Genomic DNA, 15000 nt, shown 5'->3' with positions numbered 1-15000 from the left:
ATTATTCCTTTTTTTTATGTAAAATGATTACTTTTTAATGCAAAATGGTGACATTTGTCATATCAAATTCTGACTTTTATCACAACATTGCCAATTTTTGTGGTTGTTCTTGTAAAACGGTGACATTTTTGGAGTAAAATTATGACTTTGGTCTTACTTTTGCCCAAAAAAATTCAGATTTATTATTATAATATTGCCCAAAATGTTAAAGTTTTCTTACAAAATTGTGACTTTTGTCGAGTAAAATTACGACTCTTTTCATAAAATTGCCAAAATGTTAAGCTTTTCTTGTAAAATTGCGACTGTTATTCAGGAAAATTCCAACTTGTATCATAATATTGCACAAATATTTAATTTTTCTTGTAATATTTGGACTTGCGTTGAGTAAAATGACGACTTTTATTATAAAAATGCCACAATTCTAAGTTTTTCTTGTGAAATTGTAAACCTTTTTGTTGTGAAATTCCAACTCGTTTTTCACAACAAGCTCTTTTATGTTTGCATAGTATGTATATATTATTAATGTTGTCTAAAGAGGGAGGAATTTTTCGGAGGTCTCAAGAGTCTGGTCAACATATGAAATAACAAGTGTGTGTAAGAAATTGAAATGCGGCCCCTTTGGCCAAAATGAAAACAATAAATAAATATATACATAGCGACATACTGTAATAACTTGAAGTAAATAATGAAGATTAAAAAACAATTACTAACTTACTTTTTATGTGAAAGTATTACTTTTTAATGCAAAATGGTGACATTTGTCATATACATTTCCGACTTTTATCACAATATTGCCAATTTTGTAAAATAGTGACATTTTTGTCATCAAGTAAAATTCTTCTTATTAGTATAATATTGCCAAAATATTAAAGTTTCCTCATAAAATTGTGACTTTTCTCGAGCAAAATGATGACTATTTTAATAAAATTGCCAACATTTAAGCTTTTCTTGTAAAAGTGCCACTGTTATTGAGGAAAATTCCAACTTGTATCATAATATTGGACACATGTTCAGTTTTTCTTGTAAAATTTTGACTTGTGTCGAGTAAAACGACAACTTTTATTACAATACTGACACAATTTAAAGTTTTTCCTGTGAAATTCCAACTCATTTTTCACAAGAAGAGTTTTTATATTTGCATAGTATGTATATATTATTCATGTTGTAAGTACACATCTTTATATATCTAGAAAGGGCGGTCCTAAAGAGGTAGGCATTTTTCTCAGGCCTCAACAAGGTAACAAATACAAGAGTGTGTGTGTGTGTGTGTGTGTGTGTGTGTGTGTGTGTGTGTGTGTGTGTGTGTGTCTGTGTGTGTGTGTGTGTGTGTGTGTGTGTGTGTGTGTGTGTGTGTGTGTGTGTGTGTGTGTGTGTGTGTGTGTGTAATCAAGACGCTGACAAATATTCATCACTATGAACAGACTTGAAGTGGTTCAGAGCTTTAAATGAAGGATCAAGGGGTGACAATATGTATTTATTTGCATGGATAAAAACATTAATAGATTAATTTTATATATATATATATATATATATATATATATATATATATATATATATATATATATATATATATATATATATATATATATATATATATATACAGTACAGGCCAAAAAAAAAATATAAAAATAAATATATATATATATATATATATATATATATATATATATATATATATATATATATATATATATATATATATATATATATATGAATATATATGTTGTTGAGTGTCGGTGCTATCTAGAGATGGGCAGAGTAACCGTGTTATACTCTTCCATATCAGTAGGTGGCAGCAGGTTGCTAATTGCTTTCTAAATGCAGGTAAAAATGTGTCTTATGCTTAAACCAAAAATAAACAAAAGGTGAGTGCCCCTAAGAAAAGGCATTGAAGCTTAGGGAAGGCTATGCAGAACGAAACTAAAACTGAACTGGCTACAAAGTAAACAAAAACAGAATGCTGGACGACAGCAAAGACTTACTGTGGAGCAAAGACGGCGTCCACAATGTACATCCCAACATGACATGACAATCAACAATGTCCCCACAAAGGAGGATAAAAACAACTGAAATATTCTTGATTGCTAAAACAAAGTAGAAATATCGTTTAAAGGAAGACATGAAACTGCTACAGGAAATAACCAGAAAAAGAGAAAAAGCCACCAAAATAGGAGCACAAGACAAGAAGTAAAACACTACACACAGGAAAACAGCAAAAAAGTCCAAATAAGTCAGGGTGTGATGTGACAGGTGGTGACAGTACACCTACTTTGAGACAAGAGCTATAGTGATGCATGCTTGGTTATGCTTTAAAGTCACATCCAACAATTGCCACGACGACTTTCTACTGTCGGCTGAGTTCATGATTTCTGCCGTTGGTGTGCCCCTGGATTTTTTTCAACGCAAAAAATGTGCCAAAAAAGGTTGAAAAACACTGCATTGACCAACCCCACTGCTTAATGCCTCAGTCACACGCAGGATTCTCACAGGAATGAGGCGACAATTCATCCGGACCCACTGTGCATGTGTACGTATGTAATGTCGTTCGTTATTACGGTCGTCTTTATACTCAGTCTGCAGTGTTTCCCATAAACTGCCAAGATACCTGTGGTGGTGGGGGCGTGGCTATGGGCGTGGTCAGCATGACATCATCGAGTAATTTGCATAATTTACTACAATGATTTGATTTTCCCTAAAAAGGCTCAAAAAATGTATACTTACTAATTAATAACAGTTTTGTTTTAAACGTCCATCCATCCATCCATTTTACAATATAATTACAACACTTTATGTACATATTTATATACAGATTTGAACAATAAGTTATTCACTGAAATATATTTATTAATTGTGGTTCTTACAAAAAAATATATCTTATAAAACATAAAAGCTAAAATGTCTCTTAAAGCTCTGCCCCTTTAATTAGTGCATACTAAATAATTCAACTTTAGCCTACTACTACAACCATATTATTTACCAGCAACATAAAGTGAAACAGAGGCAGAGGTGTCCTGCCACAGTCAGTAACAAACAAACAGAAAACAGTAGTGGTGAAATACAAATAAGGCAACAAGAGAAGTATCCTACACTTCTCTTTTGTAAAGTAAATGTGAACAGCCTATATGGGCATCTACATCAACTATATCGGGGGTCACCAACCTTTTTGAAAGCAAGAGCTACTTCTTGGGTAGTGATTAATGCGAAGGGCTACCAGTTTGATACACACTTAAATAAATTGCCAGAAATAGCCAATTTGCTCAATTTACCTTTAACTCTATGTTATTATTAATAATTAATGATATTTACACTTAATTGAACGGTTTAAAAGAGGAGAAAACACACCAAAAAAAATGACAATTACATTTTGAAACATAGTTTATCTTCAATTTCGACTCTTTAAAATTCAAAATTCAACCGAAAAAAAAAAAGAAGAGAAAAACTAGCTAATTCGAATCTTTTTGAAAAATATTTCACAAATATTCTTCGTCGAAAAAAACAGAAACTAAAATGAAGAATTAAATTAAAATGTATTTATTATTCTTTACAATAAAAAATTAATTTACTTGAACATTGATTGAAATTGTCAGGAAAGAAGAGGAAAGAATCTAAAAGGTAAAAAGGTATATGTGTTTAAAAATCCTAAAATCATTTTAAGGTTGTATTTTTTCTCTAAAATTGTCTTTCTTATTTTTTTATTTATTTTTTTTTTTTTTATAATGTCCTGCCCAGCTTCTCGGGTAAATCATATAGTTGATGTAGATGCCCATATCGGCTGTTCAGATTTACTTTACAAAAGAGAAGTGTAGGATACTTCTCTTGTTGCCTTACTTGTATTTTGACTTTATTAAATGTATTTATATTATCATTTGGTGCAGCCGGGCCGGAGCAGGAGGGGATAGAAAGAGAGAAAGAGGAAGACAGAGGGGGGAATTGTGGGGACAAGAGGGGGATTAGACAGAGAGACAAAAACAACAACAAAAATTGTCTTTCTGAAAGTTATAAGAAGCAAAGTAAAAAAAAAATAATGAATTTATTTAAACAAGTGAAGACCAAGTCTTTAAAATATTTTCTTGGATTTTCAAATTCTATTTGAGTTTTGTCTCTCTTAGAATTAAAAATGTCGAGCAAAGCGAGGCCTTCTTGCTAGTAAATAAATACAATGTAAAAAAATAGAGGCAGCTCACTGGTAAGTGCTGCTATTTGAGCTATTTTTAGAACAGGCCAGCGGGCTACTCATCTGGTCCTTACGGGCTACCTGGTGCCCGCGGGCACCGCGTTGGTGACCCCTGAACTATATGATTTGCCTGAGAAGCTGGACAGGACAAAAAAAATAAAAAAATAAAAATAAAAATAATAAAAAAAAAATAAATAAAAAAATAAAAAAATAAAAATAAAAGAAAAAATAAAAAAATTGTGGCGGACGTAATTCTTTCGCGGCGGGCCGCCACAAATAAATGAATGTGTGGGAAACACTGGTCTGTGCAAGTGTGTGCCTCATTTGGAATACCCACTCCCATTTATCCCTCTTTTATCTATCCAATGACATCTGTGAGCTCTGTAAACTTTTCCATTTGGTCTAATTCAGACATTAAAGAGCAGCTTTTTAACCAGGAAAAAACGTTTTGTTTTTTTCCCAACTTGTCCCAGTTTTGTCAAGCAGTCGCTTGCATCAGTGCTTGTTTTTTTTTTGTTGTTGTAACAGTTATTTATAGAAACGTGACGATGAAAGCAGCCGTCTTGTTCTGCGTTTTTAAAAATGTGCAGGGAAGTGGTGTTGAAGTGTGTTTAGTGGCGTCAAGTCAGCGGTGCGAGTGCGTGAGGGTGGATAAACGCTCGCCGCCACATACTGTAAGCGTGCGTAAGTCGGCTCATATTTGGTCTGGGTGTGCGTCAGGGACTCCAAACAGGGACGCCATTGTCCTGACTGAGGATTGGCAAAGAGCGTGGCGTTCTGGTCCACGGTAATCATGGCCCGGGCCCGGGATGAAAGACGCCATTGACGGAGTAAAGTGTCTTGAAGGGAGGAGAGGGAGAGGAATGTGGTGAGTTAGCAGCCAGAGAAAAAGGGGATGTGAGAAACGTTTTGCCTCGTGGACTTTATGGCGTTGAAGGTCCCGCGTTACACGGCCGTATCATACGGACCACAAAGCGCCAAGGGATATGAGCCACAACATTTTAGAAGACATTGTAACACGTGGCTTGGCGTCGTCTTGCTGAAATAAGCAGGGGCGTCCATGCTAACGTTGCTTGGATGGCAACATATGTTGCTCCAAAAGCTGTATGTACCTTTCAGCATTAATGGCGCCTTCACAGATGTGTAAGTTACCGTCATTTCCGGACCATAAGCCGCTACTTTTTCCCCCTCGTTCTGGTCCCTGCGGCTTATACAAGGGTGCGGCTTATATACGGCCTGTTCTTCTCCGACACCGACAAAGAGGATTTCGGTGGTTTTGGTACGCAGGAGGAAGACGATGACACAATGATTAAAAGACTGACTTTTCATATACCGGTAGGCTGGTTATTTTGGTAACGTACAGGCGAGCACTTTGTGTTACTTTGCAGCGTTGTATTATTTGTACTCTGCACGATGTCAAAGATGTGAAAGTTTGATTGAATGATTGAAAGATTTATTGTTAATAAATGGGACGCTCATCTCTGTCCCGACAATCCCCTCCGTGGTAGCAGGAACCCCTATATACTACGCTAATTACACATCAAAACCCTGCGGCTTATACAAGGGTGCGGCTTATATATGGAGCAATCTGTATTTTCCCCTAAATTTAGCTGGTGCGGCTTATAGTCAGGTGCGGCTTATATATGGAGCAATCTGTATTTTCCCCTAAATTTAGCTGGTGCGGCTTATAGTCAGGCGCGGCTTATAGTCCGGAAATTGGTCTTGGGCACTAATACACCCCCATACCATCACACATGCTGGCTTTTCCACTTTGCGCCTAGAACAATCCGGATGGTTCTTTTCCTCTTTGGTCCGGAGGACACGACGTCCACAGTTTCCAAAAACAATTTGAAATGTGGACTCGTCAGAACACTTTCCCACTTTGTATCAGTCCATCTTAGATGAGCTCAGGCCCAGCGAAGCCGACGGCGTTTCTGGGTGTTGTTGATAAACGGTTTTGGCCTTGCATGGGAGAGTTTTAACTTGCACTTACAGATGTAGCGACCGACTGTAGTTACCGACAGTGGGTTTCTGAAGTGTTCCTGAGCCCATGTGGGGATATCCTTTACACACCGATGTTGCTTGTTGATGCAGTACAGCCTGAGGGATGGAAGGTCACAGGCTTAGATATTTACACTGTGAAATTAGTTATTTACACATAAATATTATGTCAATGTTTATATACATACCCTCTTAAAGCCCGAGCTGTTTGTTTACATGTTGTTGTTTTTTATTTCTCTTTGCTATTTGGGCTTATTGGACCCTAATTAGAATAAAAACTAAGAAACATCTTTCGATATGATGCACTTAGTCCATAAGTACACAAACGTGTACTTCACGTTTAGTGACATGCTAATTCTTATTTTTACAGGTTTTTTCCATTGTATGTTATACTCTTCTGACACCACCAGATGGCAGTATAAGTGTCCACATAAGCGGCCGTAAGACCCCAATTCAGTAGTGCACACCATTTTGGAAATAAGAGCTAAAAGTTGCTGTCCACGCATGTGGCCACAAGGGCCTTTAGAGGTGTTAACTTAATTGTTTCCGAACAGTGTCTGTAACACGGCAGTAAAACGGCCGATCAAACAAAACAGAAGTCATGGTCATGGACCCACTACCTGCAAAAGCTAGCTCTCCAATCAGCTAAACAGACTCAATAAGTCCACGGTGACGTTTTGGTTTAATTTACTGAAGAATTTGTGAAACTGTATCCGTACGAGTATAAACGCTATGCTCGGCTGGGAGACGAACACAGCAGTCCAGATTTATTTACACTGTGAAATGAGTTTCTTATGTTTATTGACATACCTTGATTGTTTCCGAACGGTGTCTGTAACATGGCAGTAAAACGGCTGATCCAACAAAACAGAAGTCATCGTCATGGACCCACTAGCTGCGGAAGCTAGCTCTCCAATCAGCTACACATAAATATTCTGTTAATGTTTATATACATACCCTCTTAAGGCCCAAGCTGTTTGTTTACATGCTTTTTTTATTTCTCTTTGCTATTTGGGCTTATTGGACCCTAATTAGAATAAAAACTAAGAAACATTTTTCGATATGATGTACTTAGTCCATAAGTACACAAACGTGTACTTCATGTTTAGTGACATGCTAATTCTTATTTTTACACTTTTTTCCCCCAAATTCCATTGTATGTTATACTCTTCTGACACCACCAGATGGCAGTATAAGTGTCCACATAAGCGGCCATAAGACCCCAATTCAGTAGTGTACACCATTTTGGAAATAAGAGCTAAAAGTTGCTGTCCACACATGTGGCCACTAGGCCTTTAGAGGTGTTAACTTAATTGTTTCCGAACGGTGTCTGTTCCGACTCCCACACTCTCCGTCAGGGTGCGCAATACAATGTAAACCGTTGGCCAACCAAAAAGCAACCACGGAACACTACACGGTATAGTGTACTGTGGTTACTTCGGTTAAATCGGGAGAAATTCGGGAGAATGGTTGTCCCGGGAGATTTTTGGGAGAGGCACTGAAAGTCTCCCGGAAAATTCGGGAGGGTTGGCAAGTATGGGTACGGTGCGAGAGTCTGTTGAAATAAAAAGTGTTTCTCGCCTTCCTGTCGGTCATTTTTTCTTAATGATGATGTCATCTCACAAGACCCTCGGGTGCCGTGAATGTCAATCAAGTGACGTCTTGGTGAAGATTGATGATTGCTCATTTTTAGGTCGATTTTTTTTTTAATGCCTGGCTCGCGATCGACTGACAGACCCTCCGTTCCCAGTTCCGTCAACGGCACCTCTGCTGGTCGGAGAGTAGTAGTAGTCCGCTCCATTTCGCCTCAGCAACGCCCACAACCGTGTCAATCAAGCGATTTATTACGTTGTTACCTGGATTGGAGTAAAATTGATCTAACATACCCGCTTTGTTTTGTGGTTCTCAGAGCCGGAGGCAGACGAGGCTGAAGAAAGGACCATGAGGTGGTGAGAACAAGAGGCAGGACAAAAGAAGTCATCACCCGGAAGTGGACTATACGTCGTTACCACCATGTTCTCACCTCTCGTCCTTCTCTTGATCCTCCCCCTGTCCACGACCACCACCACCTCCTCGTCTTCCCCTCCTCCTCTCCTGTCGTTTTCTCCACCAGAAGGGGGTCTCACGCATTTGGTGGTCAATAACAAATCCGGCGAGGTCTACCTGGGCGCCGTCAACTGGATCTATAAACTGTCCGGCAACCTGACCAAACTCCGAAGCCACGTGACCGGCCCTGTGACCGACAACCCTCGCTGCTACCCCCCGCCCGGCGTCCAGTCGTGTCCCTACGAGCTGGTGCAGACCCCCAATACCAACAAACTGCTGCTGCTCGATGACGCCCACAACCGCTTGATCGCGTGCGGGAGTACCTCCCAGGGAATTTGCCAGTTCCTTCGACTGGACGATCTGTTCAAGCTGGGCGAGCCCCATCACCGCAAGGAGCACTACCTATCCAGCGTTGCCGAGGCCAGCACCATGTCCGGGGTGGTCATCTCTCCAGACGTCTTCGGCGCAGGCGGGAAACTCTTTGTCGGCACGCCCATCGACGGGAAGTCGGAGTACTTTCCGACTCTGTCCAGCCGCAAGTTGATGTCCAACGAGGAGAACGCGGACATGTTCAGCTTCGTCTACCAGGACGAGTTCGTCTCCTCGCAGCTGAAGATCCCGTCAGACACCCTCTCCAAGTTCCCGGCGTTTGACATCTACTACATCTACGGCTTCAGCAGTGAGCAGTTTGTCTACTACCTCACGTTGCAGCTGGACACCCAGCTCACTTCCCCCGACGCGGGCAGCGAGCAGTTCTTCACCTCAAAGATCGTGCGGCTCTGCGTGGACGACCCCAAGTTCTACTCCTACATCGAGTTCCCCATCGGCTGCACCAAAGACGGAGTGGAGTATCGCTTGATCCAGGATGCTTACTTGGCCCGACCGGGCTCCCGCTTGGCTCAGTCGCTTGGTATTTCGCAGCGCGATGAGGTTCTCTTCGCCGTGTTCGCCCAAGGCCAGAAGAACAGAGCCAAGCCACCCAAGGAGACGGCTTTGTGTCTGTTCACAATGAAGCAGATCAAGGAGAAGATTAAAGAAAGGATTCAGTCGTGCTACAGCGGAGTCGGGATACTCTCCTTACCCTGGCTGCTCAACAAGGAACTGTCCTGCATCAACTCGGTGAGTGTCTGGTCCGGACTCTTTCATCTGCTTGTGTTTGCACGCACTCGTCTTTTTACCAGGGATGCCCGATGCCCACTAATCCATCCACATGACTACAAGTTTTAATGCAGTCAACCCAAGGGTCGGCAATCCAAAATGTTGAAAGAGCCATATTGGACCAAAAATACCCCCCAAAAAATCTGTCTGGAGCCGCAAAAAATTAAAAGTCTTATATAAGTGTTATAATGAAGGCAACACATGATGTAAGTGTCTATATTAGCTATATTAGCCTACTATCAAAATGACTTTAAAAGCCTTATATAAGTGTTATAATGAAGGCAACACATGATGTAAGTGTCTATATTAGCTGTATTAGCCTACTATCAAAATGACTTTAAAAGCCTTGTATAAGTGTTATAATGAAGGCAACGCATGATGTAAGTGTCTATATTAGCTGTATTAGCCTACTATCAAAATGACTTTAAAAGCCTTATATAAGTGTTATAATGAAGACAACACATGATGTAAGTGTCTATATTAGCTATATTAGCCTACTATCAAAATGACTTTAAAAGCCTTATATAAGTGTTATAATGAAGGCAACACATGATGTAAGTGTTTATATTAGCTATATTAGCCTACTATCAAAATGACTTTAAAGGTCTTATATAAGTGTTATAATGAAGGCAACACATGATGTAAGTGTCTATATTAGCTATATTAGCCTACTATCAAAATGACCTTAAAAGCCTTATATAAGTGTTATAATGAAGGCAACACATGATGTAAGTGTCTATATTAGCTATATTAGCCTACTATCAAAATGAATTTAAAAGTCTTATATAAGTGTTATAATGAAGGCAACACATGATGTAAGTGTCTATATTAGCTATATTAGCCTACTATCAAAATGACTTTAAAAGCCTTATATAAGTGTTATAATGAAGGCAACACATGATGTAAGTGTCTATATTAGCTATATTAGCCTACTATCAAAATGACTTTAAAGGTCTTATATAAGTGTTATAATGAAGGCAACACATGTTGTAAGTGTTTATATTAGCTATATTAGCCTACTATCAAAATGACTTTAAAGGTCTTATATAAGTGTTATAATGAAGGCAACACATGATGTAAGTGTCTATATTAGCTATATTAGCCTACTATCAAAATTACTTTAAAAGTCTTATATAAGTGTTATAATGAAGGCAACACATGATGTAAGTGTCTATATTAGCTATATTAGCCTACTATCAAAATGACTTTAAAAGTCTTATATACGTGTTATAATGAAGGCAACACATTATGTACAGTACGTGTCCAAGTTAAAAGAAATGTCTTCTTCTAATGGATTTATTACAATCTTTGGCAAGCTAGGTAATGTTTTGCTGAGGTCTGGAACAACATGGCACACAACTATCTGAAATGCAGCCAATATCACATACAGATAATGTGTCATGAGACATGCACATTTAAATGATATACAAAGAGGATAAAAGTAAAGGATATTAAATGAGCTCAAATATAGCTACAAATGAGGCATAATGATGCAATACGTACATACAGCTAGCCTAAGTAGCATGTTAGCATCAATTAGCTTGCAGTCCCTGAAATCTCTCCTGAACAGTTTGTCCAAGTCGTTTGACTGTTGCAAAAGGGAAGTTGATTCGTTAGTGACCAGTGTTATTTACCAGTAACGTGGTTACTGGTAAACACGTTTTATGTACCCGGGCACGCTAATTGTGACATGGTTGTACATCAACAAGACTGCAAGTTCAATGCAGGAAGTAACTTTTTTTTATTAATGAAAGTAACAACCAGCACCACACTAAAATGCACTTGACATTGAATAGGAAGAGGCAACATCACACAGCAAACAACACGCAGGCTAAGTACACTCACACACTCCTACTGCTGCTACTACGAGGGGATAATGAACAACAAATCAATCGATTGAAGTGACAAGCTTGCAATCTTACAGTGGACAAGGATACAAGACAGCACATTCAAAGGCACTCACACTCTGCTCTCATGAAACGTCTCTATGTCAAATATTTGTTTTGGTTTTTTTTAGTTCCGCATGAACTACTTTGCCTCGTAATTAATTACACTCATCAACGAGTAATTCCATTCCTTTTTTGGTAAAGTAACGAGTAGGGATGTCCGATAATGGCTTTTTGCCGATATCCGATATGCCGATATTGTCCAACTCTTTAATTACCGATGCCGATATCAACCGATACCGATATCAACCGATATATACAGTCGTGGAATTAACACATTATTATGCCTAATTTGGACAACTAGGTATGGTGAAGATAAGGTACTTTTTTTTAAAAATGAATCAAATAAAATAAGATAAATATATTAAAAACATTTTCTTGAATAAAAAAGAAAGTAAAACAATATAAAAACAGTTACATAGAAACTAGTAATTAATGAAAATGAGTAAAATTAACTGTTAAAGGTTAGTACTATTAGTGGAGCAGCAGCACGCACAATCATGTGTGCTTACGGACTGTATCCCTTGCAGACTGTATTGATCTATATTGATATATAATGTAGGAAGCAGAATATTAATAACAGAAAGAAACAACCCTTTTGTGTGAATGAGTGTAAATGGGGGAGGGAGGTTTTTTGGGTTGGTGCACTAATTGTAAGTGTATCTTGTGTTTTTATGTGGATTTAATTTTAAAAAAAAATTAAAAACAAAAAAAACAAAAAAACAAAAAAACGATACTGATAATAAAAAAACGATACCGATAATTTCCGATATTACATTTTAACGCATTTATCGGCTGATAACATCTCTAGTAACGAGTAACTATAATGAATTACTTTTCAAAGGTAATGTTCGGAACACTGGTAGTGACAGGCCACAGAACATGCAAAATGAAACATGAACAATAGAGATTGAAGATAATGATATTTAGTCCAGGGAGGGGGTCCAGACTGAGGCCAGGGAACAAAAACTTATAGCCATAGCACACATAAACATGTTACATAGAACCAACAAAACTTGCAACAGAAGGGAGGGAGTGGGAGCTACGGAAACGTCTCTATGTCAAATAATTGTTTTTGTTTTTTATTAATTCATCAATGAGTAATTACGTTAGTAATTCCATTCCTTTTTTGGTAAAGTAACAAGTAAGTATAATTAATTACTCTTTAAAGGTATGTTGCCTTTGCAGACCACACCCCTGGCTACAGAACATGAGTGTAGAAGACTTCATCGGTTACATCAGGGGTGTCCAAACTTTTTCCACTGAGGGCCGCACACTGAAAAATCAAAGCAAGCGGGGGCCATTTTGATATTTTTTTATTTTAAAAAGCAATACAATATATGTATAAAAAATATACATTTAGGCCTCCACTCAGGCTTGATACCAGGGACTCTAAAGGGTTTAGGTTAAAAATAAATAAAAAAATGTCATTATTTAGTATTATTATTATTATTATTATTCAAAGTTTAAATATCTATATCAGGGGTCACCAACGTGGTGCCCGTGGGCACCAGGTAGCCCGTAAGGACCAGATGAGTAGCCCGCTGGCCTGTTCTAAAAATAGCTCAAATAGCAGCACTTACCAGTGAGCTGCCTCTATTTTAAAATTGTATTTATTTACTAGCAAGCTGGTCTCGCTTTGCCGACATTTTAATTCTAAGAGAGACAAAACTCAAATATAATTTGAAAATCCAAGAAAATATTTTAAAGACTTGGTCTTCACTTGTTTAAATAATTTCATTAATTTTTTTACTTTGCTTCTTATAACTTTCAGAAAGACAATTTTAGAGACAAAAATACAATTTTAAAAATGATTTTAGGATTTTTAAACACATATACCTTTTTACCTTTTAAATTCCTTCCTCTTCTTTCCTGACAATTTGAATCAATGTTCAAGTAAAAAAAAATTTTTTATTGTAAAGAATAATACATACATTTTAATTTAATTCTTCATTTTAGCTTCTGTTTTTTCAACGAAGAATATTTGTGAAATATTTCTTCAAACTTATTATGATTAAAATTCAAAAAAATTGTTCTGGCAAATCTAAAAAATCTGTAGAATCAAATTTAAATCTTATTTCAAAGTCTTTTGAATTTCTTTTAAAATTTTTGTTCTGGAAAATCTAGAGGAAATAATGATTTGTCTTTGTTAGAAATATAGCTTGGTCCAATTTGTTAAAACTTCTTACAAAGTGCAGATCGGATATTAACCTATTTAAAACATGTCATCAAAATTCTAAAATTAATCTTAAAGGAAAAAATTACTAATGATGTTCCATAAATTCTTTTTTAAATTTTTTCAAAAACATTCGAATTAGCTAGTTTTTCTCTTCTTTTTTTCGGTTGAATTTTGAATTTTAAAGAGCCGAAATTGAAGATAAACTATGTTTCAAAATTTAATTGTCATTTTTTTTTGTATTTTCTCCTCTTTTAAACCGTCCAATTAAGTGTAAATATCATTAATTATTAATAATAACATAGAGTTAAAGGTAAATTGAGCAAATTGGCTATTTCTGGCAATTTATTTAAGTGTGTATCAAACTGGTAGCCCTTCGCATTAATCACTACCCAAGAAGTAGCTCTTGCTTTCAAAAAGGTCTGCTCTAGATCAACATTAGGTATATCTGTCAATATAAGGTTTTTGGGGTTTTTTTAGATTTAAGTTGTATGCCCTTTTTGTCAAAGAAAACCCAGTTTTTTATGGAAAAAACACAAAATATGCAATATTTTCCCCCAATAAAATTTTAAAGTGGAACATTTCAGATGATATAATAATTGGAGCTCATAACATAACTCATAACAACATTGATTTTAATTTATTATTATTTTTTGAGCAATGACACTTAAAAAAAAAAAAAAAAAAAAAAAGTCCCACTAAAATTATTGGGGATCCAAAAGGGTGTGTTTATTATGTTCCTTGTTTGTTCATTTTAGGCCCTTCTTTAAAAAAAAAAAAAAAAAAACATAGTTTTTTATATGACAAACACAAAATATGCAACATTTTCCCCCCAAAAAATATCTCAAAGTGGAATATTTAATGTGACCTAATTGGAGCCTTGAATAGGTCAATAATTCATAACAACATTGTTTTTGATTCATTATTATGTTTTAGAGAAATAAACAGCCTGCATGACAGCTTAGTGTTATTAGAGTCAACATAGCAACATTTTATTGTTTACTCTTTTATACCACTTTTTTATGTTTTTTTATTTATTTTTATTGTATTTTTAGAATGTGCCGCGGGGCCGTAAATTAATTGAAGTTGTATGCCCTTTTTGCCAAAGAAAACCCAGTTTTTTATGGAAAAAACACAAAATATGCAATATTTTCCCCCAATAAAATTTTCAAGTGGAACATTTCAGATTACATAATAATTGGAGCTCATAACATAAATCATAACAACATTGATTTTAATTTATTATTATTTTTGGAGCAATGACACTTAAAAAAAAAAAAAAAGTCCCACTAAAATGATTGGGGATCCAAAAGGGTCCTGCTCAGTAAAGTGTTAAAAAATAAATCGTAATCAGATCTATCCGTCAATTATAACTTGTATTGTTGTTTATTATGTTCCTTGTTTGTTCATTTTAGGCCCTTCTTTAAAAAAAACCCAAAAAACATAGTTTTTTATACGGCAAACACAAAATATGCAACATTTTCCCCAAAAAATATCTC

The 15000-nt window shown here is 36.6% G+C and overlaps 1 protein-coding gene across 4 annotated transcripts in view; it reads left to right on the top strand.

Moving 5' to 3' along the window:
* Nucleotides 1–15000, top strand: part of LOC133653263 (plexin-A1-like) — a 684271-nt gene that overhangs the window by 152191 nt on the left and 517080 nt on the right. For all 4 annotated transcript variants that reach the window (XM_062052348.1, XM_062052349.1, XM_062052350.1 and 1 more), the window contains exon 2: nucleotides 8085–9340. In XM_062052348.1, coding sequence (XP_061908332.1) covers nucleotides 8189–9340 — 1152 coding nt within the window. In that variant the 5' untranslated portion in view covers nucleotides 8085–8188. The remainder of the gene's footprint in view (nucleotides 1–8084; nucleotides 9341–15000) is intronic.

The sequence above is a fragment of the Entelurus aequoreus genome, linkage group LG07 (genome assembly GCF_033978785.1).
Source record: "Entelurus aequoreus isolate RoL-2023_Sb linkage group LG07, RoL_Eaeq_v1.1, whole genome shotgun sequence".
Taxonomy (NCBI): domain Eukaryota; kingdom Metazoa; phylum Chordata; class Actinopteri; order Syngnathiformes; family Syngnathidae; genus Entelurus; species Entelurus aequoreus.
Note: the sequence above shows the minus strand (reverse complement) of the source record. Positions and strands in the feature narration are given on the sequence as shown.